The 23,200-nt window shown below is 44.6% G+C and overlaps 3 protein-coding genes across 6 annotated transcripts in view; all 3 read right to left on the bottom strand.

Annotated features, from left to right (window-relative positions):
- Positions 1-2,444, bottom strand: part of crocc2 (ciliary rootlet coiled-coil, rootletin family member 2) — a 29,036-nt gene extending 26,592 nt beyond the window's left edge. For all 3 annotated transcript variants that reach the window (XM_086048078.1, XM_086048076.1, XM_086048079.1), the window contains exons 1-3: positions 2,269-2,444; positions 1,048-1,168; positions 869-966 (exon numbers count right to left, since the gene is read on the bottom strand). In XM_086048078.1, coding sequence (XP_085904204.1) covers positions 869-966; positions 1,048-1,168; positions 2,269-2,328 — 279 coding nt within the window. In that variant the 5' untranslated portion in view covers positions 2,329-2,444. The remainder of the gene's footprint in view (positions 1-868; positions 967-1,047; positions 1,169-2,268) is intronic.
- Positions 2,445-2,595: 151 nt separating this feature from the next.
- Positions 2,596-10,258, bottom strand: klhl30 (kelch-like family member 30). 2 transcript variants are annotated; one of them, XM_086047196.1, is made up of 8 exons: positions 10,164-10,258; positions 7,089-7,919; positions 6,476-6,680; positions 5,620-5,706; positions 5,392-5,547; positions 4,937-5,125; positions 4,526-4,671; positions 2,596-4,048 (listed from the first exon to the last, which is right to left on the bottom strand). In XM_086047196.1, the coding sequence occupies exons 2-8, from the start codon at positions 7,860-7,862 to the stop codon at positions 3,800-3,802; spliced, it is 1,806 nt and encodes a 601-aa protein (XP_085903322.1). In that variant the 5' UTR covers positions 7,863-7,919; positions 10,164-10,258; the 3' UTR covers positions 2,596-3,799. The 2 variants fall into 2 exon arrangements, with proteins under 2 accessions (XP_085903322.1, XP_085903320.1); XM_086047194.1 differs by lacking the exon at positions 10,164-10,258 and adding an exon at positions 9,259-9,355.
- Positions 7,814-23,187, bottom strand: espnla (espin like a). The gene is made up of 12 exons (XM_086047193.1): positions 21,998-23,187; positions 21,734-21,930; positions 20,961-21,147; positions 20,570-20,752; positions 20,091-20,222; positions 14,339-14,404; positions 14,174-14,267; positions 13,963-14,102; positions 13,096-13,260; positions 11,646-12,481; positions 10,164-10,743; positions 7,814-7,919 (listed from the first exon to the last, which is right to left on the bottom strand). The coding sequence occupies exons 1-11, from the start codon at positions 22,286-22,288 to the stop codon at positions 10,191-10,193; spliced, it is 2,844 nt and encodes a 947-aa protein (XP_085903319.1). The 5' UTR covers positions 22,289-23,187; the 3' UTR covers positions 7,814-7,919; positions 10,164-10,190.
- Positions 23,188-23,200: the final 13 nt, after the last annotated feature.

The following is a 23,200-nucleotide window of genomic DNA, read 5'->3' as shown; positions in this document are numbered from 1 at the left end:
TTACCAAAAAAATACCTCCTAGTGTCTATGAATTGCAACCCGCTTGGGACGATTAGTAAGTTCTTTGAGCATCTTGTAGAAAAAGTCACTGATAAATGCTGAGCGTTAGCTTTACAGTAAAGTGTAACGTGTGTGTCAGAACCGCACAACAACCTAGTAAAGACGTCTGGTTGCTAATTGGGACTTAAATGTATCCCTTTGAGGTAAACGTAAACATAAGTGTCAAACTAATGAACTGACTTTTATAGTCTGGTCCGAGCAGATAGAATGAGCGCAGTGTTGTCACGAATGGCGACTTTGTGTGGCAGCTTAAAAAAAAGAGCTTTTTCTTCACCATGACGGCAGGAGAGGAAGGGGGACACAGAGGAGACGGCGGCCCTTGGCAGTGTAGACACCACAAGGGAAGCCTTCATGGATCCCTTCATCCGCAAAATCTTTAGTCACAGTTACATTCAGAAATCACCCTGGCTAGTTAGTCGTTGTCATTGTAATGCATTCCGTAAATGCCCGCTGAAGTCCAACAATCAGGCCAAATTTTTCGGGAAAAGTTTTGAAAATCAGTCAAATTTCACTGAATTACACAAAACAATAAAACTTAAGTTTCAAACAAAGGTTTGATAAGATTCTGACTTTTTCTCTTAATGAAAATATGACTTCACTCTCAGTTTAAGTAATTCTTTTTTTTTTTTCTTGTAATTTCTTTTATGACGTTTTGTGTTGGGGAAAAAAAATATTTTGTCATAGGATTCCTCGTTTTTCAATGACTCTCCAATTAACTCTCCATGAAATAACTTAATTCCTCCACTTCCAGGTTTAAGTGATACATTTCCCATCTCTTAGGAGTGAAGTTTAAATCACCACTTGTTACCTTCTCAGTGAGGCTACACTGTGTGACTTTCTCCTTGCAGCCTGTCTGAGTCGAAGAACCCGCATCCTTTAGGTTCTCCTCCATTTTGGTTGCCTCACCTGCCACCAGGAAAGAAAACCACACAAAATTAGACTTTTCTTCCAAAGTGCTTTATTGGATTCTTCGTTTTGCCAACCAACCGCCAGGTGACTCGGCCAGGTTCTCGGTGATGATGCGGCGGATGCGGGTTGACACCAGTGCCGGTGCAACTCCAGAGTCCGGTTCATGGCTCTCAAAGTCAAGCAGAGATTCCTCCAACTTCTGCAAGTCATTGATAACAATTAAAAATGTCTTTTAAAATGTATTTTGGCTCATTTATAAGAAGAATTTGTACATGCGAGTTGACTTTTAGTGACTCAGTGCAAAAGTACTAATTTATTTGATATTTTAGGATCTGCATACAAAGTATCAAGGTGGTTTAAGTGGAGCTATTTCTTTCTCTTTCTTTCTCTATTTCAGATTCAGATTCTATTGGAGGACAATTTCTGTCTCCCCTCATGAAATGTCAAATATTCCATGCACAAACTACGGAAACATGCACTTCTGGTGCCTATTATAGCTGTTCTGGGACCAACTGTAACCCTAGTAAGCAACTTTCTTTAATTCTAAAGGAATTACTCAGCAATATTTTTAAACAAATGTTTTTCAGGTGGCTTGGGATCTGTAACAATAAGGTAGCGCCAAACACAGAAAGATATATGACAAATATCAAATTATAATTGAGGGTTCATGAATTGTTAGTCTGGAAAACAAAACAAAATACTATAAAATAGCGGTCAGTTTAAAAACAATGTTGATGCCTATTATTGCCTAAATTGTCCTCTATATCTGAAGTGACTCTCATTTTCATGAGTTAATTCTTTTGGTGTTCTTTTGTCAAGTGATTGTTGTGCTTGAATAGAACAAAAAATATATAGCACAAAAAGTTAAAACAAGCAGCTATTGTAATAAATATAAAACTGACTTAAACGTTGATTTTTGATGATTTTCGACGCCGTTTAAACCCGGAAGACAACCCGGAAGTTAGCTTAATTTATTTCCGCTGCCGTCTGTTAATCGCTTGCAAACAATAATAATGATAAATAATAATTATGTGGTTGTTTTTTAAAGTTGTTTTAAATAAATACATTTCTGAAAAGTTACTAATCACAAACTCCAAGTTAGGAGACGGCTCCAACATCACGAGGCATTGCATGCGTTTTGCATGTGCAACATTTTAATCAATAATAAACCTATACCCACAGAACATAGTAAAATGCATTCTCTCCACATGTACGTACAAGATAAATAAATACATATATTTTGTTCAAACCTTCAACGATTAAATGAGACAAGCTATACAAAAATAAAAGTTTACTAGCCTGAATGACGAGGTCTAGTGTAGGTGAAAGTGTGCCGTCCTCCTCCTGCGAGGAACTCATCCCCAATAAAAAAGAAAGAGCGGATTAAAAAAAATACTCTTAATAAAAATTAAGTACGGCAAAAGTTGCAAGTCAAACTTTTTAGTTGGCAGCAGAGATTTTGGCGTCCTCACGACCACCGGCCAGGTCGTGTGGTTGCCATGGTGACCGCACACAAGTCCTGGGTGGGGGTCGTTGCCAGGGAAACTGAGTGTTGTTTGACTATTGCCCGGACAGCCTCTGCTAGGACTGGATTCCTCAAGGGTTAATGATCACAATACCACGTAATGCCATTATATTATTTTATTTCTCAATCAAAAAGCATAAAAATTACCAAAGATGATGAGGGACACTCTGAAAATAAATACATAATAAATACACAACCGGAATAAAATCAGTCATATGAAAATGAACGTGTGTTTAACCACAAAGCGTATTTCGCAAGACTAAGATTGTTTAAAAAAAAAAAATAAAGTCATAATCTTACAGGAATTGTATGTCTTTTTTTAAGTTAAAAAAAAAGGATCTTTTGGGAGGGAAAAAAAGCAATCTTTACTTTGTTCTCATAAAATTTTAATTTTTTGATGTCCCAGGACGTTGTTTTTTTTCTGACAAGTTTTTAACTTTTGAAAAAATGTGACCGTGTATGATTTTTTTTTTTATCATGAAAATACGTATTCAAGTAAACTTGCAAGTAACTTTTTTCTGGAAAAATGTTACTTCTCTAAAAATATTATTATATGACACAAAATATGAAATATGATATACAAGTTATGGTATTCTTGTAAAATTGTGACTTTTTCTAAAAAAAAACAACTACTCATTAGATTTGTTTTTTTTTTTTACGTTAGCTAGGCGATTTTTGTAAAACATTCAAATCTCTCCATCACTTCATTCTTGTACGATTACAACTTTATTCTCAAGGTATAACTATGTGTGTGCATGTGTGTGTGGGGTCATTTGCAAAACAGCACCAAAGATTCAAAATATGTTGAAAACAATGTACAGTGGTAACTTGACTTACAAGTTACAATATTCCTCAGTTGAACTGATACAAATCTGTTCCAGCTGCCAGAAAAACATCATTTTTTGTTACATCATTCATAAAGAAAAATAGGACTGTATTATATATAAACATGAGGTGCAATAATGAATCCCCAATTAATCAAGTATCAAATTATTGATTGATAATTGATAAACCATGAGTGCTCTCATTTTGTATTTGTGTCTGTTGACGTGTTTGTCCTGTTCAGAAAATAGCTAAAAGTGCATTGGGGACTTTGGCTCTCCTTGCCCACATGCGAGGACATCACAGTACCTAGCATAGCTCCGAGCGGCGGCGTATCTGACACTCGCAAAGCCAATAATGGACCAAGCAACTGCTCGTCACTTGAAAAACTCGTAAAGTTGATGCATTCATAAGTCAAGGCGCCACTGCATATAAATAAACAACCGCAAAGCTCCCGCACCAACACCCATCACGTGACATCACCTACGTGGCGTCGGCGGGGAAGACGCGAGGCCAGTTGGTGGGGTCGAGGAAAATGGTGGAGACGCCGCTGTAGAACCAGAGTCTGGGCAGGAATCCCTCCAACTCCCAGGTGTCAGAGGCCCGGTTGTACACCTCCATTTCCACGCCGTAGTCGCCCTCCATGCCCTTCCAGTGGCCGCCTGTCACGTACAGCCTCCCGTCCAGCGACACCAGGCCGCCGTTCTCATGCAGCATGTGGAGCAGTTGGATCTACGGGAAGAAAAGTTGCACTATGATGATATCGTCCCGAAAGAGCCGCTACAGTGAACCGTTTTTCCTGGTTATATGTTCCAACAAGGTTCTCTAAATAAGATGTTAACAACAAAAATGTTCCACCAAACCACATCCTTTTGTTGAATGAAAGTCCATTAGCTTGATGCTAACATACAATGCGAAACACCATAGATGGGCTAAAGGTATTTAGCACGATGTAACGGTAAATACAACCCTTCAAACAACTGCTACTTTTAACACACATACAAACAGAATATACAACAAATGTGATTAAATATGTGCTACATATACACACATAAGCATTATAGTATACAATATATGATATCTGAATGAAAATTAGGCAATAATTTGAAATGATAAAGATCATGTTATGGGAAATAAATGGTGTTAATTTCATTAATTTCTGGAATGGGTGATATAGCAAAGCTTCACTGTATGTTAATGAGCTGCCACCTTCTGCCACATGTTGGCATCGGGGTCGTAGGAGTAGACTTTCTTGGTGTTGTCGGCCAGCAGGTAGATGTTTCCCTCCATGCACACCGAGCGAGGAGATGAAAGGTACTTGGGGATGAATGGTGAGCAGATACTCATCCAGCTGTCTGGGACAAAAAGAAAAAAAACAAATGGACAAAAGTGTTAGGAAAGTGCGTAGTTTTGTAAGACGAAAGCCATTTTCAAACTGCACTTAGCATGCAGTCTTTGTTTCCATTCATTCGTAACGGATGCACTCAATACCTTTCTGCTGCCTGTGTGGAAACGTAATTTTGTTGGGAGGAGTAAAGGGTCATCGTTTCATTATTTACCGCATCGCCGCACTCTAAAAAAAAAAGCTGCCTCAAATGACAAAGTCTTACACATCCTCACCTATGACGGGGTTGTAGCACTGCATGGTCAAGGCGTTGTACTTGACGGCACAGGAGCCGATAACGTAGAGCTTTCCCTGGCACGCCGTACACGTGAAGTTGGTCACGTACTTGACGGCGGGACTCGCAGAGGTCCAGGTGTCGTGGTACGGGTCGTAACGCTCCACCTCCACGCGGTCCAGAGTCGTACCTGAACACACACACACACAAGGAAAAGATCATGATTGGACAAAAGTATCCAGGAAGTGAACATGTGGGGTTTGGCTAAGATTATTGGGACACTCGCAAAAACGTTAAATACGTGGGCATAAAATATTTGGACACAAAGAAAGTTGGAAAAATTTGGGCAAAACTATTCGGGCGCGAATGGTGGAAAACATGTTGGCAAAAGTATTGGGACACTTAAAAATAGCTGGACAATCAGACGGGAAGTTTGTTGTCGATGTACTCGCTTACCTCCAATGACGTAAATCTCTCCGTTGAGCGTGGCTGATGAGTGATTGGTGCGAGGTCTGAGCATGGGCGCCACGGTGACCCACCGCCCCTCCTTGGTGATGTACTTCCACGTCTCCGTCGTGGACCAGGTGTTGGTGTTGGAGCCCCGCGAGCCTCCTGCGGTGAGACGTTTCGTTTTGAGCGTAAAAAATGGCTGAAACACAGACAGCCAGACGGATGGATGCTCACCTGTGACGTAGACGTCATTATTCAGGGACACCATAGAGAAGCCCCATTTATTGGGGTTGGGGAAATTTGGGAGCTCATGCCACTGTTCTGGAAAGACAACAAAGATGGGCAAATGTATACATGAAGTAAAAAAAATATGAGGTTTGGGACATGTGCAGGAAGTTAAATGTGAAGAAATTGAGAGTTTGGGCTAAAGTATTACGACATATAGCTGCGAACGATGGAAAGGTAGGCTGAATTGATGGAAAGTCACCACAAATAACGGAGAGTAGCCTCAGATGGTGGAAAGTCACCCTAGATGACGGAAAGTAGCCTCAATAAATTATGCCAGTAAAAAAAAACATTTATGTTTGGGGTAAAGTACTGGCACAAGAAGTGAAAAGCGAAAAAATAGGGAATTCGGGCAAAAGTATTGGGGGGAAAAAAAGGATTCACGTTAAATGATGGAAAGTCACGTTAAATTAAAACTAACTTGATAGATGATGCCAAAAAATGTAAAGATAGCTATTGGAAAAAGATATTGGGACAGGTACAAGGAGCAAAAAGTAAAAACATTTGGAGTTTTGTAAACTCAGAGATGGGAAACAAGCATCGCAACATAATGCTAAAGTGTGTCAAACGAAGACGTAAAGGAGACACAAATTATGGAAAGTCGCCTTGATAAATCATGAAATGTATACGCACAGGAAGTGAAATGTGAAAAAAACCCAAAAACATTTGGAGTTTGGACAAAAAATAAAGTAGTCTTAATATAATACAAAGTAGCCCCTTAGCTGTGGAAAGTCATTGAAAAGAACGGTAAACAGCCTCAAATTGAGACGTTGGATTTATTTTATTGCTTAAGGAGGGTTTATACTTGTCTTGGTGTTGTAGAAGGCACAGTTCCTGGGCTGAGCTCTGCGCTCTCTTGCTCTCGCTCGCTCACCATCGTCATCATCCGAATCGTCGTCGGAGTCGTCATCCAGGGAGCGACCCCCCATGACAAAGAGCACCTCCTGCAAGTTGGGCTGTGGACTCTGTCCGTCCACTCGGCCCGTGTACTCCGGGACTAAATGCATTTTCTAGAAATCAATCAATCAGCCAATCAATCAAATCCATGCCTACGTATGCAGATAAGTCAGTCAGGTAAAAATCACCAATAAAATTGGGGACTTTAGCAATGCTAATAGATAGCAACCTTATATCATGACTATAAAAAGTAAAAAAAAAAAAAATAATAAAATGTTATCAATGCTAATATGTGGTCTCCTAGTATTGTGGTTACAATGCTACGTGGCTCCATATTAAAAAGCTTTTCCTAGCTGATTTTATCTATTGACTGCATTTCCCCCCCCCTCCTTTTATCTGTTTTCTTTTTTATCTGTATTATTTTTTACTGTTGCTTCTACCGATCGCTTTGGGATTTGCCTCCAAATGTAAAGTGAATTCTAAATGAAATGCTAGCAACCTAGCATTTAATATGTCCAAACCTCCATGTGGACCTTCTCCACAGCCTCCCTGCAGCCGTCCGAGGCCTTGACCAGAGCGTCCTGCATCAACGTCCCCCTAAGGTAGTCCAGGTCGAGCCGTTCCAGTCTACACAGGCCCAGCAGCTCTGGCATGTGGCCCAACCGAGGCTCCCGCTGGTGCCCGACCCACCTGAGCACGGCCTCCACACGGGCGCGCTCGCATCGGATCTGCAAGCCCTCGTGGCTCAGGGAGTAGACCAGGCGGTCCTTCTCCTGGAGTAAGAACTCCTCACCCATCTGGATGGCCTCAAAGTTCTCTAAGAGGAAGGCCCGCGCCTTGGCCACCACCTCGGGGCAACCGTGGATCTCGCCAAACTCCAGGATGCCCAGGCAATTGGTGGCGTCAATCTGGTGCTGGAGGTAGCGCGTGCACACGGCGCGGACGGTCTGGAACTGTAGCCGGCTGGAGGTGCGGATCAAGCCCTCCACGTTGCTCTGGTTGATGGTCAGCTTGCCCGTGTAGGCGAAGTCCAGCAGACAGCCCAGTATATCCGGGTCCACCTCTTGGAGCTCCACGCGGGCCGCAATGCTCTCGGCGAAGTCGCCCGAGAACATGCTGCCGAAGTAGGCACTGCAGAGGGCCAGGACCCCGCGGTGGCACGGGAAGTCGCGCCCCCCGGCGCTCAGCGTCACGTCCACCATCTTGGGTTGAGAGCACAGAGAGCGGAGGCCCTCCAGGATGGTCTGCGCGTGCGACGGCAGGCAGAAGTCGAGGTCGTCCACGTTGCGCACCATCCTCAAGGCCAAGTAAATAAGTCAAGAAGAAACTCACAGCTGCATGAAGTCATTTACCTGAAAGTTAAGACAAAATGAAAAATGTTTTCTTGGGAGGAAAGTTGTAATTGCATCTTGAAACGCTCTGAAGTCCATGTACCACTTCACATGAAAATAATGAAGCTGTTTGAAAAAAATAAATAAATGTGTTTTAAAAAAGAAAAAAAAAAAAAGTTGTGAGGTATTTTCTTGGGAGACAAATACCCTGAATGATGGAAAGTAACGAAGAGGTCAAGGTACTCAACTGTGCAACCACCTCAACGCCAAATAGGAGATATAAGAAGAAACTCTCAGTGGCAACAAGTCATTCACCTGAAAGTCAATGTAAACAATTAAGTTTGAAAGTTTACAATTACCGTAACATCTATGCAAATTTCCGTTAGCCCTTCATGCCATTTCACATCATAGCTGCGGCATTAACGCGGAAGTCAACGCAAACATATTTTTTTTTATGTTCTATGCAAGCCCACTAGTTGAAACAGGGCATTCTGATAAATGTTGTGTTTGTGGAATAAGTGTTAATCCACTCGTTTTTAGCCATCTCTGGGGGCGGCCATTTTGTCACTTCTGTCGACTGAAAGTGACATCACAACTGCTCAGGGCTCAGGTAATGACCAATCACGGCTCAGATTCAGAAAACAGGTCAGCCGTGATTGGTTGTTGTGAGCGGTTGTGATGTCATTTTCAGTCGACAGAAGGCAAAATGGCCGCCCCCAGAGATGGATAAAAACAAGTGCATTTTGCTGCTTAATTTATATTCCACCAACGCAATAATAATCTGAATGCCGTGTTTCAATTTGTGGGCCTGCTGGGAACATATTCTTGAAAAAAATTATGTTTGGGTTGACTTCCGCTTTAAGTTAGCATTAAGCTAGCAGACTACTGCTCTTATAGGATATGGTTTGGTTGAACATTTTGGTGTTTTAAAACACTATGTTTAGTTATCTTTCTTTGTGTTGTTGTTTTTACAGTAAACTTCAACTGGGAGTGACAAACGGCTCGACACAAACAAACTTTGCCTAATTTAACTATATAACTATAATATAACTCTGCCAGCTAGAGTCTTGTTTCTTCCAAGTGATGTCTCCCATTTCGTAACGCATGAGTGAGAACAAACAAATACTTTAAAAAGTGTTTTTTTTTAATAAAATACGTTTAATTGTGTTTTATGGGTCTTGAAAGTATCCTCGCGATAGACTTAGATGTTTCAAATGAACCCATTTGAGGAAATATTTCAAATTTACTGTCTGCCCGACACGCGGCTCCCCATGGTTGAGTCAACAACACAAAAGAAAACTAAGGCCTCAAAGCGCATTAAAAGCAAGCTTCCTCATCATAAAATGGTTAACAGACTCACCGGGGCGACTCATGCTGCGATATCACCGGGCTTTTTGTTTGGGAATCAACATGAAAGAGAGAAGGGGAACGTTGTGCTCAGTCACCGGGACGCTGGCAGCCTCGCGTCGTGCTGCCTTTGGGTTATTTTGGGCTGCAACTGACAAGTGACGCTAAGGGCTGAAGTCAGATTCCAAACAACGTGCAGCTGCTGTCGCACACACACAGACACATTGCAGGGCAAGCTCATATGACCAAAAAGACGAGTGATGGTCCGGTTTGCTCATGTGCACATTTGCTCATTTATTGCCTCTCACCATGAAAAACAAACTGCTAAATTCAGTGTAAGCACACTAGCGTCTAGGTCAGACTCAATAGCAAAACAGTTTACATTGCAATATAGAAATCTAAAACCTTGTAAAAGGTATTACAATAAACCCCTGTGTATTCGTGGCCTGGCATTTGCAAGTTCGCCAACTCACGCATTCAGTCAGGCCAAAGCTATGTTTAATTTTAAAATATGGATTTGGTGGCATGTGGTGGAATCTGTAGGCAATTATAAACCTTTTTGGATGGAAGTCAATTGCCCGCGGCGGGGCTCGGTCGCTATCCCCTTCAAAACATCAGGGTTCATTGTAATCGGTCATTTTGGTTTGAACCGACTAATACGGGATTTTTAGGTCATTTCCAGTACATCCGATTTGCGACTAGTGCCTTAAAGTATTGTTGTATGCTCTGTTTATGTATTTGAATGAATTTCAATGTGTTTGGGAGGGAAAAGGTTTTTTCAGTCATAGATTAGCACCTATTGCAGGTGGGTCTGGAATGTATGTAAACGGGAGTTCACTGTACATTGTTTTCTTTTTTTGTTTTTTGTTTGTTTTTTTTCAGAAAGGTGCCTACAATCCTAGATAAAATGTGTTGTACCTGTATCATTTATGAAAAGCGGAGCAACTACTCAAAATCAAAAATTTCCGCTTCTTTCTCCTTCCAAAAGGCAAAGCTGCGGTCGATGTATTGGCATATCTCTTCGTTGCTGAAACAGGAGATGTCGGTCCCGGCGTAGAGCGAGCCCTCGTCCGGCGTGGGTGTCTGCACGATGACTTTGGGGAGCGGTCGAAACTCTGGAAGCTGGTGCGTCTCAGCTTCTGTTTTTGCCTCTGCCTTGGGATTGGCCTCCGCGGACCCGGCCGTCACCCCGCCGAAAAATTTGAGTTTCAGGTCCTCGAAGCCGTCCTTCCACTCGCGGTCGCCGGCCTCGATGTCCTGGATGACAGCCTTGTGGAAGTCGCGCACCAGCTCCCAGGGGAAGCTGCCCACGTGGTCGAAGACTTCAAAGCACAGCAGGTGCCTCATCTTGCGCTCGTCCACCGGTAGGTCCAGCTCGAGGATGTGGAAGTAGCCCAGCATGAAGAGGTCCAACGTCAGCTTGTCGTACTCCAGCGGTACGCCGTCCATGCGTGGGAGGAACTGCTCCGGGGAGTAGAGGGCTTGCTGCCTGTGGAGCCTAAAAAGAATAAAAGTAAAAAACAAACAAACAAACAAAAAAAAACACTTTGGGATGAGTCTAAATGTGGCATTTGTTTTCATTGACCACAACATTGGAAACAACATGATGCCAACCACAGTTTGAGGACACTCAAAGGATGGACCTCAGTGGTGCCCACCCGTAGTCAGTCATACCTGCCTGCCTATTTAAAGAGGAATCATGTTTTTTTCAAGAATATGTTCTATGCAAGCCCTCTAGTTGAAACAAGGCATTCTGATAAACATTGCATTTGTGGAATAAGAGTTAATCCACCCGTTTCTAAGCCATCTCACGGCCATTTTGTCATTTCTGTCGACTGAAAATGACATCACAACTTGAATAGTGGGCTCAGGTAACAACCAATCGCGGCTGACCTGTTTTCTGAAGCTGAGCCGTGATTTGTCGTTACTTGAGCACTGAGTAGTTGTGATGTCATTTTCAGTCGAGAGAAATGACAAAATGGCCGCCGCCAGAGATGGTTAAAAACGGGTGGATTTTGCATCTTAACTCATTCCCAAGCTTTAAACGCTTTATCCGGACTTTGAGGTTAGCTGCATTGCTACTTAGCCATCCCTTGCTGAGACTTTTCACAGGTACATGATTGTTAAAGGTCAATTCCAACTATTACTCTAGTTTGCTGTACTGCATTTGGTTTCTACACATGCCCACGTCTTAATTTGATTTTCTTAGCAGCCAACCTCCCCGTCGTCAACTTATTGTTATCAGTCTGCAAAAAATCTTCACCGCCGTGAACCCGTCCCTGGTAGAAATGGACGGACATCATCAGATGATTTTGTTTTCATTGAAAAAAGAAGAATAGAGAAACGCTGGCTAAGAGGATGCAACTCATCCGGTTAGTGAGCAAACATTTCCGAGCTTACCGTCGTATCTGTCGCGAAGGCACGCTGGAGATCATCCTCCTCCAGTTGCCCAGCATCTTGTTGACAGCACTCCTCTGCTTGAAGAAGTGGCCCAAGGAACTGTTCATCATCTTTTCCCGCCCGCTTTCCTCACTACCTCCACCGTCACTACTCTTCTTCCTCTCGGCGGCGTCTTTGCCCTTGAGCGTCACCGCGTAGGCCGACTTCTTCCAGTGCCCCAGGAAGAGCACCACGATGCGCTCCTTCCTGAGGCTGGTGCTCTCCACCACTCCCGGGGCCTTCTCCTCAGCATCCGGCGTTGGAGTCAAGGCTTCTTCCTCTTCATCGGGCTTGTCCCGCGTCTCGAAATTGGACTTGAGCGTCGTCACCGACACGCCGAAGCGCTGGATCTCGTCCTCGATCCTCTGGCGCCGGCCCCTTGTGGAGGCCCGGCGGTCGGGCGCCTGCGAGAAGACGCTGGCCAGCTGGCTGTCGGGCATCTTGCAGTGCGGCTGCTCGGCAAGGTCGCTCATGAGCAGGGACATGCTCATAACGATGCCCGAGATGCGGCCGCACCAGCCGGGCAGCAGCGGCGGCCGACCGGCCGGGTCGGCGAAGCGGGCGTGGGCGCTGATGTTGACGATGGGCGCCGGCAGGATGTGGCGCAGCTCGTCGGCCAGCCGCGCCAGCTCCGGCTCGTAGCCCTCGCCGGCGTGGCGGCGGTGAGACACGCTGGCGATCTGCCGCTCCAGGTAGACCAGGTCGTGCTCGGTCAGGAGTTCGCCCGACGGACCCAGGATGGCGTTATGGGCCTGCGAGTAGCGCCAGTTGACTTTGGACAAGCTCCGGCCGTTCTCCTTGAACAGATGACCAAAAGAGTCTCATTGCTTGCGTTGGCCTGAATTTCTTACGTAATTTAGGGGTATTCAAGGCTCAAAATATTTTTTCTTCTCCGCGGAGCAGTTTTGCAAAGCGATGACTTCATTTGAGCAGCAACTTTTTAATTTTGTGGAGCATTTTTATGTTTTGCTAGTAATCCTAGAGACCTGGGCAAAGGGTTTTTTGAAACAATGATAATGTGACATCTAACGAATGAACATTTGGTTTTGTTGTTTTGTATTATCAAAAGTTTCTTATTTGTTAAATTCACATTGTTTATACCAGCTAACTGTATTATCTTGTCTAGAAACAAAGCTAAATTGATTAAAAAAAGAAAAGCTCTACTGTAATGTAAATTGAGAACATTTATTGTGCAGATCTCAAAAGTCAAAATCAAAACTCAGGACTCAATTGTGAAAACAAACAAATTATATTATTGATATTTTATACTCTATTAATATATTTTAACCTTACGGGCCACTGCTGAAACTAGGCAATTTTCTAAGGCACTCTGATATCTTGTAAGTTAGGCAAAAAAAAATTCTGCTATTACGGCTCTGATAAGGCAATTAGGCAAAACGGCTGGCGTTACCTTCCACCTTTGGTCCTCCTCGTCCAGCAGTCGGGCCTGCAGCTGCCTCACCATCACCTGCCGCTTCCACTCGGCGATGGGCCGGCCCTTCTCGTCGTGGCTGGGCACCAGGTAGTCCATGTCCGCCAGGTTGGCCTCCTCAGAGGGCAAGACCACCATCTTACTCTGCAACGGGCAGCGGTGGGAAGGAACCAAATACAAATACTTTGTGACTGTGACCAAGCACATTTAACTCATTCACTTGCCAGGCATTTTCAGACCCTCTTTCACCCTAACGTTGGAAATAATTTGAAAAAAATAGAAATAAATTCCTGGTATTGAATGGCTGGACTGTGAAAAGACAAGTGAATGACAGTGAATGAGTCAACCCAAACATTTTTTTCCGGAATATGTTCCCAGCAGGCCCACTAGCTGAAACACGGCATTCTGATAAATATTGCGTTTGTGGAATAAGTGTTAATCCACTCGTTTTTAGCCATCTCGGGGGGGCGGCCATTTTGTCTTCTATCGACTGAAAATGACATCACAACTGCTCACAACGACCAATCACGGCTGACCTGTTTTCTGAATCTGAGCCGCGATTGGTCGTTGTGAGCAGTTGTGATGTCATTTTCAGTCGACAGAAGACAAAATGGCCGCCCCCGGAGATGGCTAAAAACGAGTGGATTAACACTTATTCCACAAACGCAATATTTATCAGAATGCCCCGTTTCAACTAGCGGGCTTGCATAGAACATATTCTTGAAAAAAAAAAAGTAACCTCTTCAAGTAGATTTTCCGTTTATCTGTACTGTGCATGTAAATCAAAAATCCACCACAAACATGAATGCTAAATGACAAATCTAAAATGGAGGCAGCTGCGCATACGGCTTGTCCGGTGAAGACACCCGAAAGGGAGGACTGCTTGAGTGACACGATGGGCTTCATGTCGCCGAGGAGCTTTCTGTCGGCGAGGAGGTTGTTGGCGTCGGGCGGCGCCTTCTTTGGCTGATGCAGACCTTTAATCACTGAACACACAAACCGTCCGCGTCATGTCGTCACATCCTCCTCCACTTCGCCCAACCTATCATAAACTTACCAGAAGTGGCCGTTTGGACCTTCTCAATGCGCGGGATGATGCTCTTAGAAGGCAGAGGGTACCTGGCCGCCACCGTCTCCTCGCTGTCGGGTTGCTGATTTAAGAAGACGAAGAGGAGGTGATTTTTTTGTTTCGTTGTTTTGACGTTTGCAGTTGACAACGCACCTTCAAGGTGTCCATGATGGTCACAGCCGTCTCCGTGTCGTCTCCCTGCGCTGCTGGGACGGCGGCCTGGTAGCATCAGAAAAACAACATCCATCCATCCATTTTCCGGAACGCGTATCCTTACTAGGGTTACGGGTGAGCTGGAGCTCATCCCGGCTGAACCTGGGCAAGAGTCAGCGTACACCCTGGACAAGTCACTGGTCAATCGCAGGGCACATACAGTAAACATGGCCCTTAACAGGATTAATGATACAGAAAGCTTTGTCTAAATGAACCTTCCTCAACTCACATTAACATTGCTGCTTGGCATCAAGGTGGCGGCAAAGGACTACTTTTGTCTGGATGAAGCTCCTAAACTCACATTGTTCATGAGCGTCAAGATGCTGCAAGATGGCGGAAAAGCACGATTTATTGCTGGGTGAAGCTTCTCAACTAACTTTGACATAGTGCCTTGGCATCAAAACGCCACAAGATGGTGCCGAAGCGATAAAAGTATTGCTTTGCCCGTCGGCCTGTGCGCAAAATTTGTGAATGCGATTTATTTGATTTTTTTCCACTCGTGTGACCAATCCTCTGACTCCTCTTCCCAGGCACCTTCCTCTGCTTGTAAGCCAGGACACGCAACATACGGAACGGACGACGCGTGACGAGTATCCGTGTCGCTCTCAAGTTGCCTTCAGGCTTAACTCACGTAGCATATATAAACAAAGCAAACTGACACTCCGGTGCTCCAAACAAACAACGGTTGTCCCAAAGTCCCTGCAGTCGAAATGCGCAAAAAAATAAGTATGAGCTGATGCAGAAACCGCCTCAAAAAGTCCCTGCATCTCTCAAAAGTACAAAGTCTTTATTTCCCGCCCATAACTACATATGGATTAGTTCCCAAGTCCCAAACACACAATAGTTCTCGAAGGATAGTTTCAAACACTTGTCCTAAAGTTACAGGGTCCACAAAACAATATCAAGCAAAGTTCCTGCAGTACCTGATGATGTCCGTTCCTAGCCCTCTTAAAAGTACTTTTTTCGATATCATATATTACCCAGACAAAAAAAAATGGAGTCGTTTCTGTTGTCCAAACACACAATGGTTGCCCTTAAGTTCTGAATTCTGAGATAAAAGTACTACCCCCCTAGTAGGGTCTTCTTTTTTGACACAATTTTAAAGCCTTTGTATATACTTGGTGATTTTTTTTTTTTTTTTTTAATCTTTCAAATTTGGCAAGGTTGTCAACACTTTTCTCTGCGGTTTGTGAAATTTAGACATACTGTACCTATTTTAACTTCACAGGGACTTTAAAAATCGGCTTTATTTGTCCCCACAAAGAGGAAATTCCTAAACAAAATTCAAGCTGGTTTTGCATTTGATTAACGTGACACATCTACTACAAACAAAACAATTTATATGATGAATGCACCAAAAAAAAAAAAAAAAAAAAACAAGAAAAAAAATCAGGACTATAAAGCAAACCATGCATGGCAGTTGTGTTGAAAAATTTACACTGTCCTCATGTGCTCCACCGACAACGCGCCGTATCGCATTCCGCCCTCCGAGCGCATCGCGAGTCCACATCAAAGTCAAAAATCGGGGGCTGGTCCTCGCCGCTTCCTCTCACACGGCGCTACAGCTTCCCCGAAGTTGTGCAATCCCCAAAAGATAAACAAGGAGAAGAAGAAGGAAGAACAAGAGGAAGAGAAGGAGGTGGTGCTTCCTGGGTGACCCTTCTCGTAACAGTTCAACGTCCCTGTGCGTGCCTTTAATTGGACCCAGTGGCAGCCAGCATTTGGTTTTCATCAACGCCACCTCTCAGCTGCTCACACACACACACACACACACACACACACCCGCACGCTATCAAAGACCCCGATCACAACACATCAAGAGTTCACAACCTCGCACTGCGCTACAGTTCGCTCCTGCCAGTGTTTGCAACAAACTTGGAGCATTTCCTCCATCTTTTTTTTTTCTTCTGCATTAGCGACGTGGGGGATGTACACGCTCACACACACACACACACTATAGTACACGCACACACACTGTGTACACACACAAGGCTGCGGGTGTAAGTACACATCCTCTCACGAGTTCACACTCTCGAGTTTCCGGGTAGTCCATTTCCCTGGACGGATCGGCAATCAATCACAGGGGCATTGAGTGCAAACACCAGCTATGTGAACCACTGTAGTGAACCAATGTTTTCTCGCAGTTCATCTTTAGTGCACCCGCTGTATGGATTTTTACAATCTGAATTTTGTATTGCGCGTCTTCAGTATAGTACCACGTTGCTCCGGTCAAAATTCCGCTGTAAGCCGCAGTGATATTAGAGGTATCCTCTTCGCAGAGGATAAAGAACATATATCTATGACTACTGTTATATTATCTGTCTACCACAGGTTGTGTTTCAATATGCGTTGCTTAACTCATTCACTGCCATTGACGGATTTATTCGTCACAGTCCAGCCATTTCATTACGGGAACTTGTTTATATTTTTTTCAATTTTTTTCAAATGTTAGGGTAAAAGAGAGTCTGAAAATGTCTGGCAGTGAATGAGTTAAAGAAAGCTTTATAACACCGCGACACAGATGCTGTTCATTATCCCGTCAATGGCTGTCTGCATTGTGGGCATTCTTAAGGCAAAATTGTTTGGTTGTTTGAAAGGCTCAACATATGTATAATTCTCTTTGTTTTATGATTAACTTGAACGTAAACTTCAACTGAGAGTGAAATTGTCAAATATTGCTCTTTAACTGACAAACTTTTGTGAAATGAACCGAGTAGACTCCACTGCATCTCAAAGCACCATCGTATATGGACCGTATCACCGTATTGTGATATCATCCACGGCAAATTGCGACGTGATTCCTGCCCTGGTAGTTGGCAGGTAGATAAAAAAGCCAAGGTACACATATCGAGAGACGCATATCAAAGTTCTAACAAGGTAAAAAGGAACCGACCTTGTCGTCAGCGGTTCAGCATGGCTGCACGTTGAGGATGTGGCGGCGGCAACGGCTGGTTCAACGCCGGCGCCGTCTGCGCTGTGGCCGAGGGCCCGTAAACAATAAAGCCGGCGGAGGATGGTGTGAATAATTGAAGGGGGAAAGGATTGGGTGGCCGCTAATGTCGCTAATGCGAACAGCGCACTGGCACGGAGCAGGTATCAGCGGAATTGCCTTTTCGAAAAGAGACATTTTATCCTGTCGCATCCTGAGGATTTTTTTTTTTTTTTCCGTTGAATGGAGCGGACGCTCAGCTGGAGAGGACTCGTGAAAGGCGGGAGTGGAAAGACAATGTGACACCGTCACGCCTGAGGGACGCTTCAACAACAACGGCAAGCCACCCGTGGACAAAGTTGGATCGGTAACGATTGTATCTTCCCCGGGTTGCTGCCAATCTATTTTGTCTCCGTCGCGTTATTTTGTTACTTACCGTTTCTACAGCGAGCCATTTTAGACAACAAACTCATTGGGCCTGAAAGAATTCCATTATGCCTCCTTCGGGTTAGTTTAAAGCAACACTGTGTCATATGTCAGTTTTTGTTGATTATGGCGGCGCCGTGTGGACAAAAGAGGTAGTGTTTTGACAAAAGTCAACCACATTTCTCATGCGCGCCAGCGGTGTGTCGTGAAATCCTGAGCTCTCGCCGGCCTGCAAGTTGGACTGAATTACATTTCTATTTCCAGTGGCTGTGTGAAAGATGAATTGCGATGAGGTAATGAATGTAATTTTGTTCAAACGATACTTTTGTTTTTTGTTTGTTTTGGGGCTTCTGCCATGACACAAGTAATAGTGCGTAAACGTTCGAATCAACTTCCGACCTTATAACGAAAAGAGGAAGCGAGTATGGCGTAAAGCAGGACATTTGTATTTTTTTTGTGTGCTAGGGTTGCTCCCATCCTCCTCAAAGTTGCTTAGTGGCAGTAAAAACGATACAGACCCCCCCCCCCTTCCCCCAGGGCATGACAAAAGTCCCGTTCAACTCCTTGTAAGTCAATGTTTCATCAAAGGAGTTGTGAATTTTTTTTATTAAGGTCGAATTCTTGCTCAGTGCTGCTTTAACTTCCTGCTTCTACCCGTTTAGGTGACAAAATTGTTTTACCTGAATGAAATGTGCCCTCTACTGGGTGCTGGCAATCTGTTTTGCCTCCATTGCTTCAATATAATTACTAGTTGGGCCTAGAACAATTTTGCCCTCGACTGGTTGCGCCCAATCTGTTTTGTGTTATGTCACTCTTGCGCCCCCTTTCACGCAAGGGAATGATCTGAACTGAACCTCCGCTTTGAAGACATCTGCAGAGATGTAATTAAAGCTCAGATGATCTCTGGTAATAGGAGGATCCAGCTCAAGAGTCTTCCTTGAGTCTTGCTCCTTAGTTGGATTAAGTTGCCAATTCCAGGCACAGAGCTGGTGAAAAGTGTGAAACCAGATGCCCCATGGATCTCATAACAGACCTCAGGGCCTTCCACCTGAGAGGAGTGGGGGGGAAAGCTGATAGGACCCCTCGCCCGGCGGCAGCTGGCAGAGTCTGCGCTAATTACCCGGCCATTGTTCTAAGGGTGGCGAGGCATGGATCCCGAAGAACAAGTGCAGCTGCGCTGCTTTTTCCTGACTTATTGCCGGCTCCCGTCGGCCTGGCCGGTGGTCCGCCGAGACACCTGGGAGGCTTTAAGGTCTGTCGGCGGACAGCATTCCCTGATTACTACGCCGCCTTTGATCGCACGTTGGGGGGGCCGTAAATCTCAAGAAGACATGGCGCAAACTGACTGAGCTCGTGCCTTTAAACTTTTTTTTTTTTTTTAAACTTTTCTTTGTTTATTATTCAAGACCATTGTAAAAAGTACATTGGAACCTCTGTACACGGTTCAAATGAAACCCAGTGATCCCTTGATCCTGAGGTTTTTTTTTCCCCTAACTTAGTTTCTAATACCTTACTTTTTACCCCATAAATTTGTTTTTTTTATAGCACCGCTCGCAAAAAGTTAGTTATATTGGGCTTTCGGTTGAAATTTCTGTATCAACCTAAAATGAACCATAACCTCTACAGTAAAGGTGAACTTAATTTGCTCCTCCGCTTAAAGGATTCCAACACGGCGACACTGATGCTATTTGTTACCCCGTCTATGGTGCTTTGTATCGTTTGTCAGCATGAAGCTAACTGAAAGCAAAACTATTGTAAAGCTATTGTATTATAAAGCTCATTGTTTTAAATACACATGTAATTCATTTGTTTTCTGTTTAGATGACAGCGAACTTCAACTGGCAGTGGCATTAAACAGCTTGAAGCCTCTTTTTTTTGAAGAATTGTTCACTATCTGCCAAACTTTGGCTTGCTGTGAAGTGAATTGAGTTCACTGCCACCGAACAATGTCTCAAATTTTTGCTCATAAAACCGAAGCAAAAAAAAACCCTCCAAAGTCTGGGTACTCAAAAGTCAAGGAAACAATGTACTTGCATTATTTCCAATAAGGAAACTGTTTAGAAATGTTGTTCAGGCACACAATGGAAGCCCTGAGACGTTTTTGTCTAAAACAAAAGTCCCCTTGGTCCAAGTTGTAGGCGCACCAGCGCTTTCATTTCCCAGCCAACAAAGCCGAGTGACCTCAGTGTCACAAATGGAGAAAATGATTGTTGCGAGATGCTTCCAGATGTTTCGCTTTTACCCCATACCACCCCCACACCCACCGCCGAGCACGCCAAGAAGCAGATGGTCAGCGCCGAACCAGAGGCAAACTCACGCTAGAGGAGGTCATCTTACGTGGTTGTCGTGGGCTCGCAGGTATCTGGCGCACTGGTGGTGTCCGTTGTAGTGGGCCAGGTGGGCAGGGGTGAACCCGTCCATATCTCTGTCAGAGGGGTCGGCCTGGCTGGAGATCAGCCGTTTACAGCACTGAAAAATATGCACAGATGATTTACAGCTGTATTTACTATTTTCTTTTTTTTTTAATTATCAATTGTGCCCTTCTCATGGTTTTTGCTCATTTTTGGAAGGGGCAATCATTTTTTGTTGTGTTACAATTAGTGGCTGGAGATTTTTTTTTTCTTTTTTTAAACCCAGTGGCTTTTCCACTTACATGTCTTTTATACAGTGTTGACGACACATTTTGGACCCTCTGGAAGCAATTTATAGGGAAAAAAAAGTTGAAAATAACGATTGATGTGCGATGATTTTAGAGCAGTTTGCTTGTTTGGGTAATGGATTTGAAGAGTGGACAAAGGTTAAGATTAGAGGCCAACCTCCATCTCTCCGTTCTCAGCGGCATCGTGTAGTGGCGTCCCGCCCCACAAATCCTTGAGGATCTCTGCCCCAGCACAAAGCAGCTGCTCCAAGACACAAGAGTGCCCCCTGCTGGCGGCAAAGTGCAACGCGGTGGCACCTTCCCGGTCCTGGTAGGATGGGTTCACGTCAGTGTTGGTCAACTGTAATTTTTGGGGGGGATAAAAGAGTCATCAAAAATGTGTGAGAATGCTCAAGAGATGAAGATTAAATGAAATGTTGGATCAAAATGTAGAAGGTGGGGCTAGTTGGAATGGTTTGAATCGGTCAAGAAACACGGACGGAGGAAGTCAATATGTCAAATGTCTGTTATTTGGACGTCGCACACAATCGAAATCAACATCTACCCACCAGCCAGGCCACCACATGGACGTGGCCCATGTGTGCAGCGGCGTGCAGGCAGCTCATGCCGTCGTGCGCCCTCACGTGCACGTCTGCGCCACAGCGTTCTACGAGGTACTGGGCCACGTTCACGTGCCCCTCCTGGCACGCCAAGTACAGCGGTGTGACGCCCGTGGACATCTGCCAGTTCACGCATCTAAAAGGAATGTCACAGAGGCGTCATATTTTGCTATGTAGTGGTCATATTCCAAAATTGATTACATTCTTTTTTTTCCCTCAAAATTCTTCACATGATAACATGAAATACATTTCTAGGAAAAAAAGAGAATAATCAGTAGCTTAAGTTTTTATTCACAAATCTGCAAAAAAAATGAATACATTTTTTTCTTTTTCAAATTATAGTGTTGTGTCAAGATTTTAGAGGAGAAAAAATGATTGTATTCCATTGTGGGATAAGGCACTGCAAGATAAGATGGAATAGGTCAAGCACTGCACTACACTGAATGGCCAATTTCATTTTTCTTTTTTTATTATGAGGAGTTGTGTGTAGAATTTTGGGGTGAAAAAGTGAATTTATTCTATTTTGGAATAAGTTTAACATAACCCGATGAAGAAGTGAAGCAGTGTGAATACAATAGCAAAAAATATGCTATCATTGCGGGGTTTCTGTGAGTTTTTGAGAGGAAAAAAACATTTCAGTTTTGAAATAATCACATAACAAAATGTAGAAAAAGTAAAGCCCTTTCAGTAGCGCCACACGCGTGACCCCTGTGTGACCTGACCGCTGCGCGTCGTCAACAAGCAGCTCCGCGCAGCCGAGGTCCCCGTAGAAGGCGGCGTAGTGAGCCGCCACAGCGCCGCACTCGGTCTCCGCTTCCTCCGCCGCCGAGCCTCCGACGGACAGCAGCCAGCGGACCGCCTCCACGCAGCCGAAGCGGGCGGCCAGGTGCAGCGCCGTGGCACCGGCGGCATCCCGGTCCTGCAAAAGAGCAGTGGACGCGAAACATAAACGGCGTGATTTCGAGGGGCTTCAATGTATGACTCACCTCCACGCTGCATCCCGCCTCATCTAGCAGCCACTTCAGCTCTCTCACGTGTCCCGTGGCCGCCGCGTCGTGGGCCGGCGTGGCCCCATTGGCTGCCCGGGCGTCGGGCGGCAGGCCGTACTCGCTCACCAGGAAGCGGAGGGACTCCAGGCGGCCGCAGCGGGCGGCGTGGTGCGCGGGGCCGGCGCCTTGAGCGTCCACGGCGTGCGAGAGAAGGCCACGAGACGCCAGCTCCCGCAGGGCGTGCAGGTCGCCCGCTCGGGCCGCTCGGATGGCCTGGTGGAGGACCATAGTTAGTTTTGGGAACCAAAGAGCTCTTCGGAGGTTAAACGTGTCATTGTCTCCTCCTACCGTGGCGGAAAAGTGACACCTGAGAGGCAGCCAGCTGGCCGGCGTGGCTGCGGAGGGGCAGCCGAGCCAACCGCTCGGAAAGGTAACGAAAGACTGCTGAGTTGCTTTTGTGTGCCGCTGACCACATGCTGACCCATGACTCAAGTCAGGGGGATAGCATGATGCCACTGAATGGAAATGCGATTCTTCCCCCTTTTGTCATTGATTTCCAGACATTTGAAAGTATTTCGACTCGTCTTTCAAAGCCCACAGAATGCTGTGTTCTCTGACAATATAAACACTTTAGTGACTGAACCTACCAAAAGAAAGAGTAGATGCGTTTAGTGCAGTGGAATATGGGCTGGTTTTCCCAAAAACACAAGTTTATGACCAACAAGCAGGGAAAACAAGCTTTTTTTTTTTTTTTTAAATGTACATGTCAAACAGAATAGCAACTTTGATGCTGCTACTTTTTGCTTATGTGACACCCCAATTTATAAAACAACAAAAACAAGACTGAGGAATTGCTTTGGGTAGCAAAATACAAAAGAACGATCTCGACACACTTTCTACTACTTACCGTGAAAAACATATTCCGCTTCTACCATACATATACAGTCCATTCGAGTGCGAGGTACCTCAACTTGTCCCGACTTTCATCGTGTTGCCGTTTCTCTCCCCCATAATCGATGTGACAAGTCGAGATTCACCGCCTAATCTTATCTTCTACGCAAAAGCTGTGCTGATCTTAAAACCAAGCTCTGCAACGATGCCAGCTACAAGGCAAAGCAGCTTTCATACACAAGGTGTGCTTCACAAAATTAAAAATGCAACATTTAAACACATCCCTCGCCCAAAAAAATAATTTAAGAC

This window comes from Filicampus tigris, chromosome 12, assembly GCF_054856515.1.
Source record: "Filicampus tigris isolate MCC_2025a chromosome 12, RoL_Ftig_1.0, whole genome shotgun sequence".
In the NCBI taxonomy this organism is placed as follows: Eukaryota; Metazoa; Chordata; class Actinopteri; order Syngnathiformes; family Syngnathidae; genus Filicampus; species Filicampus tigris.
Note: the sequence above shows the minus strand (reverse complement) of the source record. Positions and strands in the feature narration are given on the sequence as shown.

Coding starts and splice junctions, on each gene's coding strand:
- klhl30 (XM_086047196.1), bottom strand. CDS start 7,862: ATGGTGCGCAACGTGGACGACCTCGACTTCTGCCTGCCGTCGCACGCG. Junction 6,681..7,088: donor TGGAGAAGGTCCACATGGAG/GTTTGGACATAT, acceptor ATTGATTTCTAG/AAAATGCATTTAGTCCCGGA. Junction 5,126..5,391: donor AGAGATTTACGTCATTGGAG/GTAAGCGAGTAC, acceptor GTGTGTGTTCAG/GTACGACTCTGGACCGCGTG.
- espnla (XM_086047193.1), bottom strand. CDS start 22,288: ATGGTCCTCCACCAGGCCATCCGAGCGGCCCGAGCGGGCGACCTGCAC. Junction 14,405..20,090: donor TGCGAGCCCACGACAACCAC/GTAAGATGACCT, acceptor TGATGCTACCAG/GCCGCCGTCCCAGCAGCGCA. Junction 10,744..11,645: donor CCTTCGCGACAGATACGACG/GTAAGCTCGGAA, acceptor TATTCTTTTTAG/GCTCCACAGGCAGCAAGCCC.